The sequence below is a fragment of the Talpa europaea genome (genome assembly GCF_964194135.1).
Source record: "Talpa europaea genome assembly, chromosome: 10".
Classification (NCBI taxonomy): Eukaryota; Metazoa; Chordata; class Mammalia; order Eulipotyphla; family Talpidae; genus Talpa; species Talpa europaea.
The window spans coordinates 11,506,611-11,532,935 of NC_140077.1; the positions used below are offsets into that span (position 1 = coordinate 11,506,611).

A 26,325-nucleotide genomic window follows, 5' to 3' on the forward strand; every position below is an offset into this window, starting at 1 on the left:
CCTTCCAATTGCAGGTCCAGTTGTGGAGTGCAGGGGGCATGAAACACTGTGCTTTTTATCTGCCACCCTCTGCTTAATCCCCCTGATCCCCTGTAGAACAGATTCCCCAGCCTTAACCTCTATTTCCAAGTGACTGAAGTAAAGTTCTTAAGGGCCCCTGATCTGCTGTGGCTCTTGGAATGAGTGAGAGACCGACATGGCCAGAGCTGTCACTTTGTCATCTGCTGGCGATGTGCCTCTCCTGCTGTCTCCCTTCTCTGTGACTGAATAAAGGACAGCCCTCCACTGGGAGCTCCAGATGACTCCTTTCATGGAGCCATTCCCTTATCTTGAAAAAAAAAAAATGTTAGCTACATGAAGGCACGGGAGATTTTGATGCCTCTGTCGGTGATATGGGTCTACCCGAGGACTAAGAAGATGTGATTACAGATTCCCGGAGGGTGTGTGAGAACAACTTGAAAAGAGAAAAAATGAAAGAGGAAGATGTGAAATACATGGGTCAGGAACTCGGTCAGGTTCTTGACAATCAATTTAATTCAGGTGAAGGCTCTTCCACAGCGCAGGCACCAGGAGTGCATGTGGGATTGCAGCATATTTCACAGAGATGGTGTGACATGGCACCCTGGGGAGCTGAGGGACCCTCCAGGGAGGCAGTGGAGCTAACAAACAAATGGGTCTCCAGACCCCAGGAATAGCATGTTCAGCTTGAGGGATGGAAGAATCAGGGTTCTTGAACCTTGAGTTCTGGTATCCACAGGCTGTAAATCTGGGGCACTGAAGGCAAAAGCCAAGATAGGAAGTAGAGCAGAGACCCTGATACCAAGGGGTGGGGTAGCAAATGTGCTAGGTGACCCCAAGACCTACAAGAGCAGGGCCCTGTGCTCACATTGGGGGTAGAGTTGAAGTTCTTCATGGCCAACCCACCAATCCTTCAACTGAGGAAGCCCCCAAGATAGATGTTGGGCCATGGCGTCTGCTGTTCTGGGTACCAATGAGGCGGAGGACACCTGCTTAGGAACTTCTGCTGAGAACCAATTGTGTGCCAGACAGCAGAGTTACTCATTTACCCATTGCTTTGCTTTCCCAATCTAGAAAGTCTACAGAAACTCTTGGGAACAGATGCGAGCTGGTGGCTATGACTTCAGGCTGGATGCCATTCCATTCCAAACTGCCCGGGCATCCAGGGACATCGCCAGTGACGTAAGACCTCATGCATGCGCTCACCCGCTAACACTCAGATTTTACTGTTTTTCCCAGGTCTGTTAAAAAGGAAACCATCAGGAACCAAAACTGAGCAAATATTTCATATGAAAAGAAATAGACTTTATATTGTGAATCTTAACCAGAAATTTGGAGTTGGGGTGGGTTGTATTTCCACTCCCTCCTTTTCAAGAGAGTCACTCTTACTAGTTGGTGTATGTCTGTCTGGCAATCACTGAACTTGTGCTTGATTTGTTGATCCCCAGAAAAAGGACTCTTAGCCCAAGTGCAATTTGACACAGAGAAAGAGATGAGGTCTTCGCACAGATTGACTTGAGTTCAGATCCTAGTTCAGTCACTTAGGATTTAGCTCTGTGGTTCTGGCACATTGCTTAAATTCTCTGAACTCATCTTTCTGCATTTAGGAAACAGATCTAATAATTTTCTCCTAGGACTGATATACAAATGAAAATGGTTAACACTGTCACGTGCATCACAAGTGTTCAAGACATGGTGGCTATTATGATTGAAAAAGGAAATGTCATTGACTAGATGTGTGATTCCCCCATGAATGCTTGTTATTGGTCTACAGTGAGATAAGTACAGAGATCAAGAGCAGCCATTTAGAAATGTTTTTAACAATTAAATGCCATGACATCTTGTTCAGTAGCGTGGAGCCTAGTTAGGGTGTCATTAACTGCAGATGGTACTACTCCATATTCATCACACGTAATAGGAACCACAGGTTGGACTTTGAAGTGTTAAAAGTTTAAAAGCAAATCAAAATGAAACCAGTCCTTTCCTATACATGGGTGAGGAGCATTAGACTTGGTCACTAAGAGCTGGAAAGAATCAGAGCAAGGGTGGCTGCTCAGAGAGTAGGGACACTTTTCATTGGGTGAGTAATTATACCACCAATGACACCAGCAGCCACCACTCAGTGGGCACCAGCTTGTGCCAGACATGAAGCTCAGCACCCATCTTGTTGAATATTTTTTAAAGTTGAAGTGTATTTGACCATTATTTAGTTTCATGTGTATAATGCAAGGGGTTGGCATTTGTATACATTGCAAAATGATCATCATCTTGAGTCTATTTACCGTCTTTTCTTAGCTGCTTTCAAATTTGCATTACCTCATTATTAGCCATAGTTTCCTGATGTACATTGCATCTCCTTGACTTATTTGTTATATATCTGGACATTTGCATCTCTTAAACCCCTTCACCCATTTTGCCCACCCCAGCCCTCTGTATAATATAGTTTAAAATAAGGGAACGCGATGCCTCAAGCTTTGTTCTTCTTTCTCAAGATTACTTTGCCTCATCAGGACCTTTTGTGGTTACATATAAATTGTTTCATTGTTCTATTTGTGTGAAAATGCCTTTGGAATTTTGATAGAGATGGCCCTGAATATGTAGAAGGCCTTGGGTAATATGGACAATATGGACAATTTTAACAATACTCTTCCACTACATGAGCATGAACTGTCTTTCCATTTCTTATTTTCTTTAGTAGCTTTCATCCATGTCTTTTAGTTTTCACAGGTCTTTTACATCCTTGGTCAAATTTATTGCTAGGTATTTAATTCTTGTAATATGATTGTAAATGCAATTGTTTTCTTAATTTCTCTTTTTGATAGTTCATGGTTGCTATATAGAGACACAACCAATTTTTGTATCCCGCAACTTTACTGATTCATTTGTTCTAACAGTTTTAGGGGTGGAGTCTTATATATAAAATCAAGTAACCTGTAAATAGTAAGTTTTTCTTTTTCCTTTCCAATTTGGATGCCTTTTATTTCTTTTTATTGCCTAACTGATCTGACTAGGACTTCCAGTATTATCTCGAATAAAAATGGCAAGAGTGGGCAAGCTTGTCTTGTTCCTGATCTTAGACAAAAGGCATTTGGCTTTGAGTATGTTAGCTGTGGGCTAGTCATATGTGGCCTTTTTTATGTTGACATACGTTTCCTCTAAAACCACTTGGCTGAAAATTTTTATTATCAATGGACATTGAATTTTGTCAAATGCTTCTTCTGCACCCACTGAGATGATTTGGGGGCTTCATTTTGTTGATGTATTATATCATGTTGATTACTGTGCAAATGTTAAATCATTCTTATGCCCTGGAATGAATCCTACTTGATCATGGTATATGATCCTTTCAATGTATTGTTTATATCTATCTGTTTCACACACATCTATGCATTTTTACACACATGTTCATTGGGAATATTAGCCTGTATTTGTGTGTGTGTGGTGTCCTTGTCTGGTTTTGTTATCAGGGTAATGCTGCTTTTATAAAATAAGTTTGCAAGTGTCCCCTCCTCTTCAAGTTTTGGTAAAGAGTCTGAAAAATACAGGTATTAAATCTTTGAATGTTGGTAGAATTTTCCACTGAAGCCATTTTGTCCTTGATTTTTATTTTGGGGAAACTTTTTGATTACTGATCCAGTCTCTTTACTGGTGATTGGTCTATTCAGACTTTATTTCTTCTTGATTTGGTCTCAAAGGACTACAGCATTCTAGGAAATATCCATTTCTCTCTGGTGATCTGCAAAGTTTCTGATGAAAAATCTGTTGATAGTCTTACAGGAGTCCCTTTAATGTAACATGCTGTTTTTCTCTTGATGCTTTTAAGATTTTTTTTAACTTCTGACATTTGATCATACTGTGTCTTGGTGGGATTATCATTGGGTTAATCTTCTTTGCAACTCTCTGGGCTATTTCCTTCCAGACTGGACTAGTTATCAGCCATTACTTTTTCAAATAAGTCTGCTATGCCTTTTTCTCTCCCCTCTTCTGATACCCCTATAATGTACATGTTATACTACTTGATGTTGCCCCGTTGATCCCTTAAGTGAGCTTCATTTTTCTTTCTATTGCCACATTTGGATGAGCTCCACTGTCCTGTCTTTGAGCCCACTTATCCATTCTCTTTCTTCATCGATTCTTTCGTTGAACCCCTCTACCCTCTACTTCAATTTAGTTATTGTATTCCTCAGCTCTGTGACTTCTGTTTGGTACTCTCTTACATTTTCTCTCTTTGGTGAAGTTCTCACTTTGTTCATCCATTCATCTCCCAAACTCATGGAGCATCTTTATGACCATTGCTTTGAATTATTCATCCAAATAGATGAATAATTAGATAATTTAAACCTCTTTTTCCTGAGATTTTATCTTGTCCATTAATTTGGAACACACTCCTCTATTTCTTCATTTTGCTTGACTATTTCAATATATTAGACAAAACAGCTGCCTCTCCCCATCTTGAAAGAGTGGCCTTGTGTAGGTGTTGAATCTTGTTATTCAACTTTGTCCTGATTTTGGTTCTCTCTTGAAACTTTGTGATTGTCTAGACTGGTTTATACTTGAATGGTCCCAGCTGCTCAGGGTGTGCCCAGACCTGTTAGTGTTCCAAGGGGAGGGATCCCATTTAGTATCAACTTTCAGGCTGATTAGAGGTCAGACTCCCAGGTGTCAGCCTTTAAAGTATGCCAACATGTAGTGTGCTCTGGGGCTGCGGATGTAAATGGCCTCCTGATCTGGTGTTATGGAGATGTCCTTGGGAATAGCTGCAAGAATCAGCGTTCCACATGAAGGTATAATCTCCTTTCTGGGAGGTTCTGGTGAGTGATGGCAAGACCATAGGCAGGTGCAAAGATAGTGTGTCCTGGCCTGAGCACTCCACCAGCTTTAGCTGTGAAGTGGTCAGCTGGTGGGGTGGGCTGCTCCAGCAAGAGAGGGGAAATGCTAAAAATGCCACCCTCTAGCTCCAACTCTAGGAAGATAGAATTTCAATACAAATATGGTACCACCAGTGCCTCCATCTATCTCTGGAGAAAGTTCCAATGGACCTTACCCACTCTGGCAGATACTTTAGGATTAACTAATGATTAATTCAAGAATGGCTTGAGTGCTTTTCAAATTGCTACTTCTTACCCTTGGCTCCTGGGTGAGTGAGTCTGCATACTTGACCTTTAAGAGTGGGCTCTCCCTTCCCTACTACCTTTTGGGTCTCCTTGGTTTTCAGTGCTCAATGTTTTGGGGAACCTCTTTCTATGATGCAGTTACCAAGGGACAGGGTGCCTGATGGGGGTTACAAACCCTCACCCCTCAGGAAAAAGCTTCGTATTTATAAGCGCCTTCCTGTGCCCAGACCTGTGATTTGTGATTGCCAAATTAGGGATGGGGTTCTTGGGGAGTCCATGTCTCTGCCTCTTCCACCCATTTTACTGTGTTCCTTTTTGTGTCTTCATGTGGAGGAGCCGTTCAGCTTGTTCTCAGATCTTTTAAAGAGAGAATTGTTCCATAATTATCTATATACTTGGTGTATCTATGAGAAGAGTTGAGTCCAGGAACTTCCTGTGCTGCCATCTTGAAGCACCTCTCTCCTTGCATTTTCTCAACATGGCAAAGGATGGAGGTTTATTCTCATTTTATCAGGAGGGGAAACTGAGGAGCAAAGAGACTGGATGGCACAAAGCCACACAGCTAGAGGTAGCAGGCAGAGATACAGAGCCCAGGTCAACTTGACTCCAAAGCTGTGTCCTTGACCCACTGTTAAACAATCCCTGCTGGCAACCCCTGGGTCGGCCCCTGTAGGAGGTAGACCCCTGGGACCCACCTCTGCTTCTCTGACCTGCAGTTCCACTACAAAGAGGCCTTCCTGCGGGACCGAGGCCTGCAGATCGGGTACCGCAGCGTCAACGACGATCCAAGGATGAAGCATTTCCTCAACGTCAGCAAACTCCAGAGTGACAATGAGTATAAGAAGGACTTTGCCAAGAGTCAGTCCCAGTTCCACAGCCGTCTGGACCAGCCCGGGTTCCTCCATGCCAAGAGGAGCCAGCAGTTGGCCAGTGATGTTTGCTACAGGCAACCCCTCCCCCAGCCCACCAGTGACCCGGAGCAGCTGGGCCTGAAGCATGCGCAGAAGGCCCACCAGCTACAGAGCGATGTAAGCTGCCCCTCCCCACCTGCCGAGGCCCCGCCTCTGCTGCCCTTCACGAGAGATGGCCATAATCACACTCTATGCGACCTTCTGGGAGGAGCAGGGCTGAGGCAGAATCCAGGATGCCCAATATGTTAGTGCCAGGAGGAATAGCAATAATTGCCATTTATCCAGTCCTTACTGTGGGCCAGGGTCTGTGCCCAACGCTGGGCAAGCCTTGTGTCCCGAACTCCTGGCAACCACATTACTCACATCACCATCCCCTTTTACAGATGAGTAATGTGAGGCTTAAGAGGGGTGAAGTACCTTGAGATCACACCGCAAGTAAGTGGCAAACAAGAAATATGAATGACTTCCATTTGGCTGGATGGACTACAGCTCTTGATTGCTAAGCTCTAGTGCTTCCAACTCTTGCACTTTCTCTGGGAGGAAACTGAGGCCCAGAGGAGGGGAGTCATTTCCCTAAGCCCCAGAGCAAGGTTAAGGCAGGAGCTTGGACTTGATCCAGATTTTCCCTGCTCTCCGCCCCCACTGCAGCTCCCATCTCTTGAATGGAAAGATACAAGGGGCAGCAGCATGCCAACAGACTCACAGCACATGGGTCCTCAGTGCCAGGGTGGTCCTGCTTAAGATAAATTGGCTCCCTTCCCTGGATTTGTTGACAGCTTAGTCCCATCTCACAACTACCTTTTTAATCCTATCCACTCTGGCCAAGCTGCCCCAATCTGCTGACATAGTCTTCCTGCTTTCCTTTTCCCCCCAAGGTCAAGTACAAATCAGACTTGAACCTGACCAGAGGTATTGGCTGGACCCCTCCCGGCTCCTACAAAGTGGAAATGGCTCGGCGGGCTGCAGAACTGGCCAAAGCGAGGGGCCTGGGCCTCCAGGGGGCTTATGTGAGTAGCAAGCTGCAAACCCACCCCACCTGCAAGGCCACTGGGAAAGGCAAACTCATTGTGTCTTTTCAAACTTTATTTTTGGCCAAAGGTCAGCTGCTCTAAAGAAGTATGAAATGCAGCTTAAGCAAGGCGCCTAATTTCACGGGTCTGAGATGACCAGGCGGATGACATATGGGTTAAACTTCCCGCAGGGTTTTCTCTGAAGTCACAGCCATTAGTTCTGCGGAGACAAACCTACGAGGGCTACATCAATCCCGGGCCACCGCAGTCGGGGCTGTGCCGACTGCTTGTTCGTTACATTTGCAGAAAGGGTCAGGGACTTGCTGGCTATAACAGTGTGGGTTTTGAACCCTACTTTGTTCAGAAGAAAGACACCACGTCTAAATGAGAGATTGGCTTTGCTTCTTTCTCATTCTTGCCTTGAGGATCCTTTTTCTTGGGGAGGGAGGTGGAGGAAAAAAGGAAAGGGAGGGTGAATATTTTAAATGCTCCCAGGGCATCTTAAAGAGCTTGTCCCGTGGGAGCAGAGCAGGGGCTTCATCTTAACTCAGGGAGCTACATTTGATTTCTGCAGGGAGGGCCAGAGGCTATGGAGACTGGATATAATCGGAGGGGGGATGTGAACCCAGATGCCACTGAAATTCTGCACGTCAAAAGGAGGAAGGCTCTGCTGTTGTGAGTAAGCGGCGTCCACCCAGGCTCCTTGGCACTGAAGCCAGAGAGGAAATTTGCAGGGCAGAGACGTGTGTATCAGTCCGAGTGAGATGTGAAGACGCCACCCACCCCCTCCCCAGATCCACCTTTATTAAAATAACAATTCTGTGAAAGCAGATGCAAAATGGTGTATTTTTTGGTCCTCTCTCTGATACCTAGGCATGGGTAGCTGGCTCTGTTGTGAACCTTGAACATCTGGGAGGAGGAATAAAGATGCAGCAGTCACTCCAGTCAGGTCTGGGGGCTCAGCAGCTCCTTGTTTGCAGAGGTCCAAGGTGGAGGTAGTCTGTGATGCCTGACTTTCCAGAAGATACAATTGTTTGAGGGATGCAAACATCACATATTCAGGCTGATTGTATCCTGTCTTGGGTTACTGAGGAGGGGGCTTGATGACATGGGAGAGATGCTGCTCCTGGACACCCAGGCTGGGGTCTCAGCTAGAGTGTGGGCTTCCAGTGCATGGCCCCCCCCAAGGGCTCCAGGGGGCCTCCTCGACTGCCTGCAAGACCTTGCCCTGGCTGGGGCTAAGGGGGATGGGCTCTGAGGCTCAGAAGGCACCTTAGAAGCTTTACGCCCTCTGGATGGTGGTTTCGATCCAGTTCAGGAATTTGGTTACTTGGGTGTAGACTCCTGGCACCTTCCCACATTCCAGGCCCCAGCTCACTAGCCCGTAGACATAGTAGGTGCCATTCTTCTCACAGGTGAGAGGGCCTCCAGAGTCTCCCTGTGGAAAAAGACATGTGAGTTTGGACATGTGAGTCAGAACACATTTGGAGACACACCCCACTGCCTGTGAGGGGATGCCAGCAGGCATTGGGGTGAAATCTCCAGCCAGCCATAGAGGGCTTCCTGGAAAGTGGTGACAATTTCCTCACTGTGTCATGCACGATGCATGGCTCTTAAGGCAGAACAGCCAAGGTTGCCTGCATCCCTGAATCATTAGCGCTCCTCAGAGAAGCCGCAGGATGGGGGCCAGGGCACTGGGGTCTCACCCTACGCCTGACTCCTAGTCCTGACTCATCATCACTTGGCAGTACTGGGAGTTCTCAGGACCTGCAACCTCTTACTTACGCAGGAACATGGTGCGGGAGGGCAGTGCCCTGTTTGGGCATTGTCATTTTAGGGCACATAGGTGAGGATGGGGCTTCAGCAGCAAGGCCTAGACAGTCAACATGGTTCATGGGGGAGGGTCTTCTGGTCTCCACACCGAGCTCTCCCACCTGCTAGTCATTGACCTTAGATACCAGGTGCTCATGTTGTAAACTGGGGTAGCAACAGGACTCCCCCCACTTCACCTCTCCACCAGAGTCCTTGTGAGGATTAATATTTTAAAGTATATGACAGTTCCTGGTTCTCATTAACCCCCTAATTAAGGGGGTGAGGATGATGATGTTGAAGAGAGCAGTGAAGGTGACATGTTTCCCAGAGCACCTCCCAAGTGCTAATGGCCCAGATATTTTCTCTAAGCATCCGTAAATGGTGGCAAGGAGATCTCCTTCACCAGAGTGTTGTGAAAATTATACTAGACAATGCAGGCAAAGTCGTCCAGTGGTTACCATGCTGAGTCACCCTGGATTGACGTGGATTCAGCTATCAGAATGGGCATGTCCATCTATGCCTTACCTCTAGGGCAGGTGGACCTCTGACCCTGCCTCCCAGCCCAGGGTTCTAAAAGTCTCCGAGCCCAGTAGTGTTTCTGCCTGCTTCTCTGTCCCCAAGTGTCATTTGGAATCTGTGACCTGGCAGGTGTCGTTTCTAGGATTCTCAAGGTTTCCGGCACAAATCATGCTGTCATCGAGCATGTGGTCATAGAGTTGACGGGAGTTGCACTTGGTGTTGGAGATCAGCTTGACTCTGGCATCCAGGAGCTCGTGGGACAATTTCTCTGTGGAGCAGAAAGAAGAGCTTGCTGCTGTGGGGACCAGGGTGGCCTCCACCCCACCAGAGGCCAGCAGTAGGGAAAAGAAGGCCACCAGCTCTGAGCTCAGAAAGGAATAATTTTTCAAAAATGGGCAGAAAAGACTCATCTTCTAGTGCAGGGGGGGTCCTTTGGCGTCAGCCTTGACCATGCCTGTCCACACCTGCAAGGCTGGCTAACAATGGTGAACAGAATCATTAATTCCCTCCCTCCGTGCAGTCCTAGGGGCAAGGATGGTGTCTTAAACCATTTTTTAAATTCCCAACTGAGAATTGGCACAGAGTAGATTCTTGTTGATGGATCAAGTACCTGGTTGATCATCTAGATCACCCGCATCCCCAAGCACAGATTTTCACCCCAATGGACCTCTGTCCTGCTCAATCTCCTCTTTTAAAAATCAATCTAACATTGAAAGGTTTAGATGAACTACAATGAAATAGCTGCAAAAAGAGCTTTCTGAAAAATGTGTCTGTTCCATCTCACTTTCTTTATCAATATAGACCCATGTCAAGTGGTGTTTTGCTTTTCATTATTAGATACAAGATTTTATGGGGAAATAAACCTATTTTCAGTATTTGAGAATGATGTGCAATACTGGACATTCTGAATTTTTTTGAATCAAAAGATACAGGTTTGTCAGTACTATGAGGGAAGTAACCCTTTGGTTACTTCTAAAAATAACACCAAATTCTAGAGATAAATTGATCATTTGACTTAACAAAATTAATAGAATGCCTACTATGTGGAAAACCTCCATCAAAGCACTGTGGGAAAGACAGAGAGGAATGAGAGCTGACTCTGCCCTCCAGGGGCTGCCCTAATGAAGGTCCTTATAGACCGTCATCTCCTGTGGTCCAGATTCCAAACCTGGAAGACTCTCATTTGGAAAGAATTGTCCAAATGAGAAAGACAAGAACCTAACATAAGACTGCCTGACTCCAAATCCACCTTCTCTCTAATCTACCTATGGAAGGAGAAAGGTCTGCAGGGACACAGAATCAATTGTTGATGAAAGCCCAGGATCTAGGGGTAGGAGGCAGGGACTGCTGGAGAGATCGGGGGAGACTCTTTGACTAGGATGAGATTTAAGCAGGGCTTGAGAGATGAGGCCATCTCTTTCTTTTGATAATACATTTTGAATATAACATTGATTTCAAGTTCAGAAGGGTGGTTGAGTTTGACCCTTTCTTTTCTGTTTGATGTAACTCACCTGAATCTCAGGAGAATGCACAGCCAGACTCACCTGTTTCTGTAGCACCCCAGCCAGCAATGTGGCACTCAGTCCCGGAGGGAAATGGCTCCTCGGGTAAACATACAGTCTTCACGTACTTGGATTCCACAGCACAGTGACCATCTACTGGCTTTAACTTAAGCAAAGCTAGACAGAGAGCGAAAGAGGAAATGAATGGTCATCACCTCCCTGTCAAAACAAGCATCAGCATCAATTTAATTGAAATGATCTTAACTGATTGATAGAAAGTCCCCAATCTTGCTATCATCTTGTCCCAGTGCCTGCCAACTTCTTTCTCAGCCATTTCATTCTTTTAACTTCTACCTGAGAGTAATATCAAGAAAGAATAGCTGAGTTTGAAACACTTCTAAATTATTCTTCCAATACACAGGCTTTAATGGGGTGGGGGATGGATATACAGAGAAAGAAGAAAAAGAGGTCCCAGGAGTGGAGAGCTGGGGTTCAGAAATGAGAAGCAAGAAGAATAAATTCATCACTGTCTCCACCTGAGCACCTCCCAGATGCACATCATGTCTGCAGACAAATCATGTCATTTAACACATGGGAAGTCGAGACCTATACATCACTTCCCATTATATTTCTAGAGGAACAAACTGAGGCTTAGAGAGGTGAGTCTGGCTAATAAGTGGAGGAGCCGGAATCCAAGGATGTGCTCTTTCCACAACACAGCATCCCTAGCATCTCCTCTCTTCAATTTAAGAAGTTGTGCACCTTCATCCACAACCTCAGTGCAGACCTTTAGAAACTTCAAGCTCTGGAATAAATTCTCTACCATTCAGCATCTAGAAGGGACCAAAAAAGTCATGAGCACCTTCTAGAAACCAAACCCCAGCTTTCTGTCTGTAGGGAGATCCACCCAGGACAAGACCCATATAGGTCCATATAGAAGAGACTTGCCAATATCATTGTGGGGAATCTTATCTCTTTCATTATAGCCACTGTGCTTGAATATCTTCTCCACCCCAAAGGTCTGCTCATGGAATTCTGTCGTCTTCAGATCCCGGTCTCCCAACACCACTCGTAGATATTTGACTTTTATTCTGGGAAGGAAAATAAGATGGTCAGGAAAACGACCTGGTGAGCCATGTGACCTTTGACAAATGACCCAATATTTAGTTTCTTTTGCATTCTCATATGGAAGCATCGTCTTGCTCACAGAACTGTGGTCCAGATAAGATAATGTGAGGGAACTGCTTTACTAATGAATAGTCTCCAAATGTAAACTGGGATTTGTTGCACATGTTTCCTGGGAGATCTCTTTATTTCCCTGGGCTTTTCCAAAGAACAATCAATTGATATCTTGGAAAAATTCCTGGAAGATGCTAGTATTTGCATGTTTGATCTTTCCTGAAGATGACTCTGGAATCCCAGGAGAAATTGTGGAATAACAGGGTGGAGTGGAAAACCTGTAAAGTCACCATCAAATTGTGGGCTCTGGGGGAGCAACCCTGGCCATGAACTTGGGCAACATGTGGGAGGTGGTGATTCTCCAGGACCCCTCCAGTGGGACCTGGCTTCTCTCAGGCACACAGGAGCCATGACAGAAGACACTTCAGGCTCAGTGGTGATTGATCAGATTGGAACATGTTATCTTCCTCTGCTTGAGGCAGGACTGAAGAGGTCAAAGAAGCAAATAGATCTGGGTTCAAGTCCTTCTCATCACTTCATCACTTACTTTCCACATGACCTTTGGCAGGTGCTGAACCTTCCTCAGATTCAGGTTCTCATTTATGAAATGAAAATAACCATCAACAATTCTTTCACTTTTCAAATATTTCCTGAGCACTTGTTCCTTGAAGATCTGCTCGAGGCATTGGGGATATTGCAATGAATAAAACAGATGGGAATCCCTGTCCTTTCTTAGTTGCTTCCAGCAGAGAGTTGAGGATTTAATATCATAACATGTGTGGTGCCCAGGGTGAGCATTCTAGCCATGCTAGCTCTTTTCCATCTGGTTTTAGAGATGGAAAGGCACTCTTTTGCCCTTGAAACTAGGTCAGAACCCCTAATCCTGCCAGAACCATCACCATGCTGCTCAGAGGAGAGAACCCCCATAGACCTGAGTCACCCTGGCTTCCATTCCAAGCAGGCACCTACTCAGTGCAGTGAGCGGCAGTGAGCACCCAGCAGGGGTGGATCAGGGCCCCCCCACAGAAGTGGCCTTTGGGCATGGAGACGGTCAAGGGCACTGAAGTCTGCAGGGACACCTGCCAAGGGTGCTTGCCCTCTGTGCTCTTTTGGCCTCCATAGATCCTCTTGATCTTCAATTCTATCTCAGTCCTGCCACAGGAGTTAAACCCCGGATTGAGCTCCGTGGGGCTTTCCTCTGGACCAGTAATGTCTGTGGGACACAAGAAAAGACAAAACATGCCACTCAGCCTCTCTCCAGTTCCTTGGAAGGACTCATCAGGCTATGACTGAGTCCAGTCACTTAACAAGTGTCCAGAGCTAAGAGACTGGTACCTGCAGGGCAGACGTGTAGTAGGTGCACAATTAAAACCCTGAGGAAAACATTGATTGATATAAAGCAAGTCTGCAGAGCTAATGATGAAAATGTTGCTCTTCTCATTCTGACGTGTGTACACACAAAGATGTATATATAAATAAATATCTCTATACTGGGTGTGTGCTCAGCTATTGGCCAATGCACACATATTTAGGGGACATTTTTAGTGCATAAGGGAAGATGGAGTAGGAAAAGAGTGAGGGAAAAGATATCTTTCATATAGAAGGGAGAACAACAAGTATTTTATGGGTGGCTCTACATTCCATTCTGTGTATCATATAAGGAGGGAGCGAAAACAATTCATTGGAGGGACCATGGAGGACTTCCTGGAAGGGGAGGGATACTGGAAAATGGTTGGGTATGGGCAAAAGCATATATGGGGTTGAGTCTTATAGATGGACTGAGAACAGTCACAGGAGTGAAATTGTCCAAGTCATCCCACAGGTCAGGATGGAGGGTGCATTGTTCCAGACTTGGGTAGAGAAGTGAGCCAGGAAAGCCTGGTAGAGGGACTCTATGACTGGAATTCAGACTATGTTGCAACCTGAGATGGGATCCAGCCAGTGTTTGATCACAACTGTGCACTCAGGGCCTGGCCTAGTGCCGAGGACACAGCAAGCAATTGATAAATATTTGCTGAGTTCACTGACCTGATGTCAGGAAGCGTGAGTTTAGAGGTGGGCCTCTGACTGAGTTTACAAAGGCATCCGAGGCTGCCCAGCATGCAGAGAGAGGAGGGGGGATCAGACAGTTGGGTAGTGCTGGGATGGGGATTGTAGAGCAGGTGGGGTGCAGGGACTGGGGTGGGAGAGATGGGGTGTCAGGAACCTCTGTATGCAAGCATGCAACCGCCCACCCCTGGGGCCTCCAGGCAGCAGGTCTTACCCAGGACCGAGCAGGCTGTGACATCACAGTATTCCCATTTCACATTTGCACTGTTTGCTTTGATGAAACACCAGGGCTTTTGGTCACCATCTGGGTTTCTAAAATACACAAGAAAATAACCCATGGTCGAGGCTTGATAAACCCACACTACTTTGAATAAGAGAGTTCTAAGGTCTTGTACTCCCCGTATTTGGGACCAAATTCCATTCTATCCCTCCAGTAGATCCACGAACCCTGGCATAGGGGGGTGGTCATAGTTTTTTGTTTTGGTTTGTTTGGCAAGGCCTCAGTTTCCAGAGAAGAATCCCAATGACCGAGGTTTGTACCAGATCCATGGAACAGGACAGATTTTTCACGGGAATAGAATTGTGAACTCTGCTGATGATCTCCCTTTGTCAGGAATTTGAAAAGCCACAGAAATGTGGTGAGAGTAGGGCTCCTTTGCCCAAACCTCCAGACTCTTCACACAAGAATTCTCAGCCAAAGGCAGCCAAAAGGATCATCCTGAAGACAGCTCCCCAGAGTAAACAACTCAAAGTCAGTGAAAGTAGAAGGCAAATTGCATTTTGTGCATGAGAAACCATCTTGCTTAATGAATCCAGTTTAAAACCACACAAAGAACCCTTTCTACTTCTGGGCATCTCCTAAACCCTGGCTACAGGAATTGCCATGGGAGGAAGCCAGCAGAAGGGAAGGAAGCAGCAGGAGGGTACCCCACTGTCATCGCCAGAGAGAATAAGGACTTTATCTTTGAGAAAATCTGAATGTCCTTGTGGCAGGGATTGCAGTGCTTACCAGACATTACATTTTCTTCTCTATGTTTCTCCCTTGAAATTATGTGAGATCGCGAAACGCTAGTTAATGAAATATGTGTGCAGAGGAGATGTGTCACTTCTAGGCTGAGATAGTAAGAAATTCATGTTCCATTCTTCAGTCTCTTTTTGCCCTCCCTGGATTTTTGAGTAAGTTTGTGGAACAGAATCCCCTCCCCCAACACCCCCCCCCCCACCAACCTACATGATACATGTAGCATTAAATGAGAAATTAATTTTGATAAGTTCATGTCACTGGAATTTGGGGGTTCTTTGTTACAGCAGTATAACTTTAACCAGTCCTGAGTAGGAAAATCCTTCTGCAGAGAAGATTGATGAATTTCTGTTCTGTTCCAAAACTCTCAAGTTGGTCCAGGAATATGGGGAACAGTGGAACGGGGCAACCAAGCACTAACACTGACAGAGGCCAAGACAGCTTAGGGGAGAAGAAATGTGAACCCTGTTTTTTTTTACCTGCAAAAGTTGTGTTCTCCAATCCCATGACCCTCAGCATTCTCCATAAACATGTTGTACTTCTCCTGCAAGAGGAGGTGGGAGTTCCAGTGAAGACATGAGTGCTGGTTGACTGTCTTACTCACTTTCCCTCGGTAAGAGTTGCCATTACCAACATAGCAGTCATCAGGACCTTGGGGAGAGCAAGCAAGATGAAGAGAGCAAGTAGCATGCTTCACCTGAAAAGGACTTGGCAGGAATACTGCATGGTGAGAGGTTTTGGCCTGAATATTGATCACCTGGAGGTTTTATCCCCAAATCCCAGGAAGAACGTTACACATTCAATTCAACTTAAAAATATGAAATACAGATGTTGTGGGGTGGGGGAGGGGATGGGAACTTAGTCCCTCGATTTGGACTCACACGAGAACTGGTGGCAGGTGGACTGTGAGGTCTCGGGGATGCCCAGGTATGTCTTGTTTGCCTGTCGTACATCCCAGACACACCCAGTGCCCTTAGGTTGGAAGACTGAGCTAACAGCAGAGTTTGGGAATCTTGACTTGAACCCCATTCTGGGAACAGAAACCTCACAGAAAAGAATTCCAAGAGCTTCACTTGTGGCCCAGAATTTCTGCTGATGTGGCAGAGACCCATACCTATTTCACAGAATTTCCCCTTGAACTGGGCAGGACAGGTACAGGTAAACTTGGATCTCCGCCGATGCTTGGAGCAGGTGCCACCATTTTGGCAAGGATTTGGTCTGCACGCAGGAACCGCTGTGAACACAGGAAGTGGGGCCAGGAAGATTCTTCAGAAGGAGTTGCAGCTACCTCTGAGATGATGAGGAGATATTGGCGGCACTCTTCTGGTGCCCAAACTTTCACAAAAGATGGGTCACCAAAAGAAAAGACAGACCCGCTAAGAAATACACATACAAACCTTGAGAACATAAACACAGACGAAACAATATGATGGAGGTTGTGCCAAATAGAACAGGTAAGTAGATGCATCAGCCAGTGAGAAAGAGCAAGAGACAAGGACTGAACAGGAATTTGGGGGCCACTCTGAGTTAGTCTGAAACTTGGCTCTGCCCCTTGTTAGCTGTGTGACCACAAACAAGTTAGGTAACCTCTCTGAACTCCCCTTTCTTCATCTTAAAAACTCTCCCTTGCAGTGTTTGAGGGAGAATGTAAGAATGTAAATCTCCTGGGTCAATGCCTGACTCAGAGTAATGTCTAAATATAGATTTATGCCCCTATAAGGCCCAGTCCAGGAACAGACCAGGGTATATTTCCTGGAGTAAGTGAGTATCAAGATAATTTTTTTAAAAAAAAATTATTTTATTTATGGGGTATAGGCCAGAGGTGTAGGGGTGGGAGGATTCACCAGAGAGAGCAGGGAGCAGAACAGGTGGATCCACTGAAATACACTGCGGAGGGGAGCAGCAGGTGAGACAGGAGAGGTCTGCTGCACTGTATGTGGGGTCAGCTCCCTGACCAGGAATCGAATTCAAGCTTCAGTGGCTGCCACTAGCTTCATAGTGCTGAGACTTAACCCCTTGCGCCACCAGGGAGGCCCTCAAGATAATTCTTTTTGAATGGAAAGGGATACAGATCCCACTGGACTCTGCACTGATGATACATCTTATAAAGTCTTAAAGGGGCCATCTTGGATGCCACTAAAATGCAGATGTAGCTGGACACAGAAGGATGCAAAGACCCAGCCACAAGACAAGCAGAGAAAGCCTAGAATAAAGGGGCCGTCAGCACTTACTTGTAGAGCAGTCTGCACTCCTGTAGGGATGCTTACAAGCACAGCGGTAGTAGGGAGGACTCTGAGTAATAAGACATTCCCCTTTGCCACATGGGTTGTTCGCGCACTTGGTCTTTGCTACAGGAGAGCCACAGAGAAGAAGGGTCAAAGCACAGGTCCTTGTCCATGGCCTCAAGACACCATCACCCACCCTCCCAGCCCCTCGAGGCTTTTCTCTTATCCTCGGGTCATGGATGATTGCTTTCCAGTTCCTTCTAGAGTCCATAGCCCTTATTTTTCTCCTAAGGACTGTGTGCTCACCATGGTGCCACAGGAACTGCACTGGTGTGGTTTCATCATAGCCCTTTTTTTTCTGTCTCCATAAAAATCTTGATACATTTTTACACTTTCAACTAACAGAGCCACACTCTGAGTTTCTCCATGTTACAGCTGATTTCATATTGCATTGATGGTTTGGTCATTCTTCTGAAAAGTCAAGGGATGAACCAGATAGCCCAAACCATCCTGAAACATTTACTAGAGGATGGATAGGATGGAAAATGAAGGAAAAGCAAAGTGGGAACAGGGGAACAGAGGAAAGAAGTCAACCATAAAGAAGTTTTACATATTTCTTGCTAATATACATACATGTATGTGTGCATGGGTAAGTGAAATGGTTGATGAGCACTCCAGAGAGAGTCCAGACTGAATTAGCCCATTGGAGCTCCATTTCTATGTCCCCCAAGAGATTACTAAAGCCAGAGATAGCTTTTATTTGAGTCTCCTTGCGTGAAGATGGCAGGAAGAAAAGGCATAAGGCCGGGAACCATACACCAGAGCTCTAATTCTGTTTTTCTCTCTAAAGCTGTGTGACCTTGAACAAGTTCTGTGCAGGCTCTGGATTCTTTTCCTGAGTTGGGCCCTATGTCCCTTGGATCTTTCCCGTGCTCCTATTTGAGAACAGTAATTCTCTGTTGCAATTAGTCTAAATGCTTTAGACAATAACAAAAAAGAGTCTCGAGTTTGCAGTTCATCGGGGTCATACTTCCATTCTCTCCTCCTCTGAGGCCCAAGGTTCTCGTCCTCAGAGCAGACCCACTAGTCCCTCCTAACCCGAGTGGGTGAGGATTGCAGGAGGTGCTTCCTGTGACCACGGCAGGGAGTCCAGATGCACGATTCAACTTTCCAGTCCTCTCTGTGGGCTCCCTGAGCCCTTCCTTACCCACTAGCATTGGGGATGCAACCGCCGCTAGCTCAGCTCAGAGGAAGCCTGTGCAGGTAGACTCACCCTTCTGACACCTGCTCCCATGGAAGGGGGCCGGGCAGCTGCACATGAAGTTGTCCCCGCTGATGAGGCAGTGCCCTCCATGCTCACAGGGGTTGGACTGGCATGGATCTAAGAGACGGGGGGCAGGATTTGTCAATGTTTGCAATGAACAGCAGGTGAGATGCCCCCAATGACCCACTGAACTTCGTCTCCCACCCAGAGTGGGACAGTAACTGCGTAGCCAGCCACCGGGAAGAGGAGGAAACGCACACAGCCTGAACGAGCAAGGAAAAGTGCATTCACCGCATTCACACACCAGAGAGGCATTCAGGGGAGTAAGAAGCAATAGCAACGCCTCAGCCGGGCTTTAGTTGGGGCCTTTCTCATTGAGAAACTCTCCTTTTCCATCATCAGTGTTTTTCTCCTCCCAGTCTTGCTGGGAGTGCCACGGGGTCTGTCTCTGATGCTTAAGGCATTTCACAAGCCTGGAGACCTCCCCTACTCCCAGTGCCCAGGGGTGGAGGTCAGGAGTGGGAAAGAAAACCCACCCCTAATGAAACACAAGCTTTCTGAACATCAGGCAAGAAGACCAAAGGCAAGAGGGTGACAGAGAATTGACGGTGAGAAGGAAATGACCCAGTGGCCTTCATCTTTCTTCAACTACTTGTTCAGTTAGATTTTGTCATATTTCATCTGTGCCTTTGGCTTTTCATGGTTGTCTGAATGGATCGTCCCTTGGGGAATTCTTTATCCTTCTGTTCACACACATTGTTCTTTGGTTCAGGAACCAGGATCCTGGGGCCTGGCTCTTGTTTTGATGGTCCCTTCTGATGTTCCCCTGGTGCCCTGTATCTTGGCCCTGCCTTCCAGGCCACTTCGCACAGTTACACAGCTTTTATTCCCGCTGCTGAGTGCCTTCCCTGCCTTCTGCTGCCTGAGTCACATGGCTTCACTTGGGCCCAGCTTCTCAGTTTTCCTTTCTGTCCCATTGCTCGGGTTAAGAAGTCATGAAAACAAAAACAAGGGTAATGGAAGCACATATATGTGAGTACACACACACACACACACCTGAGCAAAGCTCCTAAAGAATAAAAAGTGGAAGAAAAACATAGACAAGTGGAAAGGAAAGGATTCTGGCCTTATGCACGCTCAGATTCTTCTGCAGAATTAGGATCTATCTCCCTTTCATCAAGGCTGTGGGATGATTTTGAACATGACTCCTACTCACAGTGTCAGGAGACCTGGATAGTGATACAGTAACTCTCTCTAGGACCCTGGCTAAGTCCACTTCCCTTGTGGTGTTCCTTGTTCCGTCTGTCACTTGAGGGTGGGAGAGACTGATGCGGGAAGAGATTGATGGTTCCTGAGAACCACACTAGTCCTCACAGTGTTTGATTCTAACTGAAGAGAAGTCAGACTATGTCATTTTTCTGGTAGCTATTTTATGATGTTGGCCAGAGAGGAGAACGAAGAAAGGCCCTTCTATAGGGTCACACATAAACCCCCTCCTGGGGTGTTGGCACCTGTCAGAAGCCCCCCAAGTCACTTCAATACCTACCATCATCTTCATAGTACCAGTCGGGGTTGTCAGAGTAGGTGGGTGGGCTGCTGGTGCCCTCTTCCTCGTAGTCATACTCCTGGCTGTAGTAGAAGGGGCTGGGAGTCCAGTCTGCACAGGTGCAACAGGACAGAAGAAACTGTAATCACTAGACCCAAATAAGTCAGCATTTTATTTTGCTGAACACCTTCCCCCACCCCCTGAAGATTTCAAAGTCTTGCAGGAGGAATTGTGCGCCTTGCCAGCTCTCCATACTGTTGAGTACTAGGCATTATGAGGTTCATTTAGGGGAGGGTTATGACCCAGCACGGTGAGTCAGCCTTCGATAGGGTCAGAAGCACCTGGTTGGAAATGGGGATAAGTCAAGTTCTGGCTTCCAACTAACTGGGCCCTTGGACAAGCCAATTGTGCTGTGAGTGCCCTGGTTTTCTCATCGGTAAATACCAGGAAGATGATTGGGTCTTCAGAGCTCTAGGTGGGCTCTGCTGGGGCCAGGTCCAGGGGCACTAACATGACTTGTTGGGTGGTTCTATGAATGACATTTCTCAGTGGAGCTTTATTAGTTACCATAACTTAACAGAGTTAAAGGAAATCCTTACTGCCTTCTGGCTGTCGCATCACACTGCTCCTGGTTGTGTATTTAGAGTCACCTAAGAGTATTTATTGAGCTTCTATTATGTGCTAAGCACTTCACATTAACCATCTTTTCCAGTCTCATAAAAATTCAGGAGTCGTGTTATTATCTCTACTGAGGCTGAAAAAGGTTAAGTAACTTGCTCTCTGCCACATCACTAACAAAAGGCAGGATGTAAGCTAAGGTGGTTTGTCCCCAGTCAATCACCAACTGCACAGGCTTGACCCCAATTCTCATCTTCTTCAATGGCCTTATTGCCTCAGGTATCTTCACGCTTACCCTTGGGGAAGGGGTCCAGCCATCTCCACTCAATACCCTTCTGCTAATTAAGAATCACCCAATGACAAGCTTGAGAAGTTTCACGGTCTTGTCTGCTGAAGGGCAGCAGTGTCAGGGCTGGCCGTGAGTTGAGAACCTCACACAAGGCCAGTCCATTGGGAAGACCGTGTGTAAGGCTGGACCCCAGCACTTTGTTTTCTGGCAGCTGGGAAGCTCTATGGCTCAGGGAGACAAGTTTAAGATTTGAAGAAAGTTGGGTTGACTTTGCTCTCTTCAGCTGGCGGGAGTGTGGCAAGTTGGCAAGTTGAAGCTATAAGGAAACTGTCCTGAGATGCATATGATAATGAGGCAGGAGCAAATGCAGAGAATAAACTTGAAAGGCTCTCCCGCAGTGCCAGCTGATGGCTTGGAGGATGGCACTTTACCTCAGCCTGATTATCAACCACATTATCTCACTCAGTTCTCAGTCATTCCCTTATAGTCTTTATCTCTTTGGCTTTTGAAAAATCGACTTTTGCACAATGGCTGTTTTATATTTCCTATTAAAATGGAACTATCTTTTTATTTCCTTTTTGAATACGCCAACTCCGGTTCCTTGGCAAAGTTTCACCTCATTTATCACAGTGTCAAGTCAAGACTCCCTTTGCTTGCTCATTATTTCTCCCGAGCTGCTTTTCCGCACTATGAAAATGCTCCCGGAGGAGGCCACCTTTGCAGGGATGAGGATCTAGGTGGAAGATAAGGCCATTGTCTTCTTGGAGCAAATAAAGTTTCTTTCCATCTAGCTTGATAAAGCAGAGAAAGGGTGAAAAAGTGAGCAAAAATATTTTTCTGAGTTTGACATGAAAGATTTCAAACTGACATTTGGAGAGACAGTGGGTCTGGTGATGAGTTGATTCCATCATTTCTTTCTTTTTTCTTTGGAGAATTTATTTTGTTTTCCTAACAGGTGTTTTTAGATAAGTGCCTTTACATGGGCAATAATTTCTCCCACAGGTTGAGGGTCAGACTGACCAAACTTGGCCAGCCTGTTAAGAATCACCCCCTTCGCAGATATTTGGAAACAGGAAGGTTTTCACATAGATGGATGGCGTGACTTTTCCAGGTGATGCAGGATTGTTGAAATGTCTGTTGGAGGATTTCGACTTGCATCCAGCCCTATTAATAAGGTTTGCTCATCTTAGTGAAGTGAAAGAGAGAATAAAACATACAGGCTTTGAATCATGCTCCTGTTGAGCAAGGTGTTAAGCCCTGCCATTCCCCAGGGCCCAGAGCCCTTGTTTGAGGTGGGCAGAAGCAGTAGAGGCTTGGTGGTCCCAGATCACCAGGTGCAACCCAGTTGGAGGGGTTTGCAAGGGAAGGCACCCAGATCCCTTGCTTTTGGGATGGCTTTTGGGATAATTCAAGATTGCTTTACAAGGGCATCACTTGGGAACATTTCTCCACATCCAAACTTAAAACTTATTTTGTGTTTTCTATTGTTAGCACTTTACCCCATGGGCCATGTAAGAAATGCCCCCTGTGAGGAGCCAGGTGTGCCAGGTGCAGGAAGGCATTGCAAGTGAAGAGTTCACTAAAAGGAGTGGGGTGTGACCTCGTCCTCAAAGGATCCATAATCTAAGTTGGGTGGGACACAAAAGTCAACCAGGGAAAAAGATGTAAATGTGGAAAGAGGTCAGGGAGCTAGACATGGCTGAGTCTAGGTCCAGTAGCCTCAAGTTCCACATAGGAACTCAATCAGATGAAAAATGGGCTCCAATTCTCCACCCCTCCCTGGAGCCACATCTCTTGCAATGTGACTTCACAGCTCAGTTCCCCAATTCTTGAGTCTGGATTGGCCTTGGGGTTTGGGTCAACTGTATATGGTGGAAAGACATGTGTCAGCAACAGGGCTGAGCCTCAAGAAGTCCTATGTGTTTCCTTTCTGTGAGGCCTGTGACTGTCATGCGAACAAGTTAGCCTAATCTACAGGAAGATAAAAAAACATGCAGGTAACAGCAGATCCCGTGACCCCAACCAAGGCTCCAGACATATGAAAAGTAGAGACTCTCTACTGGCTGATGCAGACACGAGAAGGCCCAGCCATGACCAGTAAGCCTGGCCCAGACCAGAAGGACCATGTGGCTGAACCTAGTCTAACCCAAAGCTCAACCCAAGCAAGTCTAATCCAAGGCTCAACCCAAAGCATTGAGACTAAACACATGATCAATGGTTTAAACCACTGAGTTTGGGGTGGTGTATTAGGTGATGCTAACAAAGGGACACACAGGGCTTGATTGGTATTGGGTTGTTGGAGGGCTGAGGATTTTAAAGACCAGAGCATTCTTCAGTGGCCTAGGAGGCTACAGAGTTTTAGTTCTGATGACTGGGTCTCAGCTGGGACCTCTCTCCGTGCTCAGTATTCATTAGAGTCATTTCATCTGAAGTGTGTTCCAAGTCTGTACCTCTGTCTGCCAGGAGACCCAGAGCAGTATGCATCTGCATCTGTGTATATGTCTGCATCACTGTTTCCCTGTGGCCAAGCCTCCCTTCCTCCTGGCTGGCCAGCACACAGTAGGCACATGGCTCTGCCAGCAGCAGTGGTGTCTGCCTGGTGCAGACAAGAGAGGGGTTTAGGCCAGAAACTGTGTGATTTGGGTCCTAGGTCATTGTGAAGAAGATGTAAACTCTGGGGGAGTCTGCACTTGTCCAGCTGCTTTCCTGGCTGAAGGATTGTAGTCTGACATGAATTTGTTTCCATCAGTTAATCGTAGACACTCTACATTGGAATATAGGTTATTTGTGACTTTCTATATATTACAGAAAAGGGGGAAGCTTTGGGGAAAGAATGGGGAAATGATCAGCAAAATTTTTGTATTAAGTATAAAAAAATTCCGTGGCCTTGTCTATATATTGGAGTCTGAGTCTTGAATGGGTCCAGAGGAGTGGTGAAAACATCCTGAGTCCACACGATCACCCCAATAGCAAGTGTTGAGTATTGTCTACGTATTGGACACGGCATGAGATAAATGTGGTTGTGCGTGGTCTTATTTAACCTTCCAGCGACCCTCTGGCATAGGTCTCACTCCTGTTTCACGGAGAAGGAAACACAGGCAGGAGCAGCCGCATCCAAACCCGTGTCAACCTAAACTGCAAACCTGCTGTGCTTTGCTTTGCTTTTCTTTTTTTCCCACATTGTTGGGCTGGATAATTTATTTTTTCAATTTTTAATTTTTATTTTTTTGAGCATTTTTATTTTATGTTCATTTTTGCATACTGTATGCATTTCCATCTTGGTAGGATCAAAACAAGGAGGGGGGGAATTATATGGGGACTTCTGTGCTTTCCAAGAGCCCCAGAGCCTCGTGTGGCTTGTGTTCCATAAACTCCGTGGCTTTAGCTTCCAGGAAGCAACAGGCTCTGGGAGATCTTTTTTATGTAGCACATGTTCCGGGTCCCTGGACCAGGATTACCATGGTCCACACCCAGGTCTCTCACAAAAAGCCCAGAGTTCCTGTGATGGGGCTTTGCAGCTGCTCGGGTTAAAGAGCTTGCCAGATGTGTGGAACGGAACAGAAATCCCTGGAATGCTGTCCCTGTTGGCGTCATCCATCACCGTGGCAGAGACGGTTCCTCCGAGGATATCCCCCAAGTCCCAGCCCTGTCGGCCTGCATTTGATGCTTCCAATCCAGCTGACAGGGCGAGCGCAGAGGAGACCCCGCTGGCAGGCGGCAGGACAGCTGATGGATGGGCTCAGCCCCTGTGACTGGGCAAAGCCAAGCCAGCTTTAAAGAGACATATCTGGGGACCTGCCCTGGGGACAGGGGTCTGTGCTGTGTCCTCTGCTACCCACTGGGGACCATGGCCTGGGCACCCTCTGCTCCAGCAATGCCCATGGCATGCGCTATCTGCAGTAAGACTGATGAAAAAAGAAGCAGCTTTCCTGGGACATGAGCTCAGTGATTCCTTGGACACACTGCTATCTAAAGTCAGCCAGGTCTGGCGAATTCCATCAAAGCACGGTCCTTCTACCCCCAGGTCAAATTAAATCAGATATTAACTGAGGTTTTTTTTTTTTTTTTAAATCCAATGTGCTCTTTGCAGAAGGCCCCGCCATTACAGCCACCCCACTCCACAGCCAGAGGTTGACATTCTTTCCAGAGATGAGCTTGAGTGCCCAGCATTGGCGTGTTCCAGGGTCCCTTCATCTACTCACTAACTCATCAGAAGTTATGGGCAAAGTTCTTCTAGCGCCCAGAATCTCAGGATGATAGATCCCGCACCCTCCACCCCCAGCCTGTGCTGAAATACCACCAGTGATGGGGAACTCCCCCTTCAACGGCTGACAGCCTGATCAGATTTTTGGACGACTCTGAGAGTTAGGATCAAAGCCGACTCTGCAGTCTCCGATCTATTTAATTCAAGCTAAAACCTGATGAGCCCAAGAAAGAATCCGCTCTTTTTCTGATCTCCGAGCAGTAGGCCCACCACTTAGGGTTGTTCACATTGTTCACAGCACAATCAAGGGTGTTGTGGATGTCTTTGACAACTTTCTGGCAAATAGCAGTAAAGTGTCTTGAGGTAGAGACCCCCCTCTTGATCCCCACAAAATCTCCCTCGTGGACAAGGGGCAGGTCATCTCACTTGAAGAGAGTGTCGTCTTTGCATCTTCTAGGCTTCAGTTTCTCCCACTGTGCAGCCTCACAGCCCTGCGCAGTCTCTCTGACGCCCACGCCAAAGCTCCCCTCCCTGGAGCCTGGGGCTGAGACTAAAGAAGGGGCAGCCCCAGACTATGGACGCTCCTGGCGCCCCACCTGTGGATGCTGGTGTGGCCAGCAGGGGGTGCCCTCTGAGGGTGAGTCTTCCAGGAGCTGCCACAGGCAGTTGGCTTGAACACTCAACTCTGCTTGGGGCAATTCATAGATCTCTCCACACCTCACCCACCCTGCTCATATAAAATCGTTTAATCTAGATTGCTCTCCAATCTAGAAACATTCTCTGAACACACCGGATGGGACAACAGTCAGATGTCACTTGCCTTGGTTGACACATGTCTGTCTGGCCATCCAGGGCTTTGGTGAGTATCAAGCCGAATTTGGCCCAATTATCACCATCTTTGCTTCAAATAAACTCTGGACCCAAAGTTCAAGTGTGACTGCAATTTCCAAGTGCTATTTTCTTGGCTCTCATTCTCCATGGGTGACCAGCGCAGGGGCAGGATTTGGAAGTGGGGGTTCACTTCTCTGATCCGGAATAGCAAAG

At 46.6% G+C, this 26,325-nt stretch overlaps 2 protein-coding genes across 5 annotated transcripts in view; one reads left to right on the forward strand and one right to left on the reverse strand.

Moving 5' to 3' along the window:
- Positions 1–7,874, forward strand: part of NRAP (nebulin related anchoring protein) — a gene marked incomplete at its 5' end in the record, with an annotated part of 63,752 nt that extends 55,878 nt beyond the window's left edge. For all 4 annotated transcript variants that reach the window (XM_084245864.1, XM_084245865.1, XM_084245867.1 and 1 more), the window contains 4 exons: positions 1,093–1,200; positions 5,849–6,160; positions 6,919–7,050; positions 7,628–7,874. In XM_084245864.1, the coding sequence (XP_084101990.1) occupies positions 1,093–1,200; positions 5,849–6,160; positions 6,919–7,050; positions 7,628–7,732 (657 nt within the window). In that variant the 3' untranslated portion in view covers positions 7,733–7,874. The remainder of the gene's footprint in view (positions 1–1,092; positions 1,201–5,848; positions 6,161–6,918; positions 7,051–7,627) is intronic.
- A 461-nt stretch (positions 7,875–8,335) lies between these two features.
- HABP2 (hyaluronan binding protein 2) overlaps positions 8,336–26,325 on the reverse strand; it is a gene marked incomplete at both ends in the record, with an annotated part of 30,852 nt that continues 12,862 nt past the window's right edge. Inside the window, 11 exons of the mRNA XM_084244553.1 lie at positions 8,336–8,491; positions 9,507–9,652; positions 10,929–11,063; positions 11,835–11,977; positions 13,035–13,278; positions 14,329–14,426; positions 15,615–15,786; positions 16,250–16,369; positions 17,367–17,483; positions 18,634–18,741; positions 20,171–20,281. Of these exons, the coding sequence (XP_084100679.1) occupies positions 8,336–8,491; positions 9,507–9,652; positions 10,929–11,063; positions 11,835–11,977; positions 13,035–13,278; positions 14,329–14,426; positions 15,615–15,786; positions 16,250–16,369; positions 17,367–17,483; positions 18,634–18,741; positions 20,171–20,281 (1,550 nt within the window). The remainder of the gene's footprint in view (positions 8,492–9,506; positions 9,653–10,928; positions 11,064–11,834; positions 11,978–13,034; positions 13,279–14,328; positions 14,427–15,614; positions 15,787–16,249; positions 16,370–17,366; positions 17,484–18,633; positions 18,742–20,170; positions 20,282–26,325) is intronic.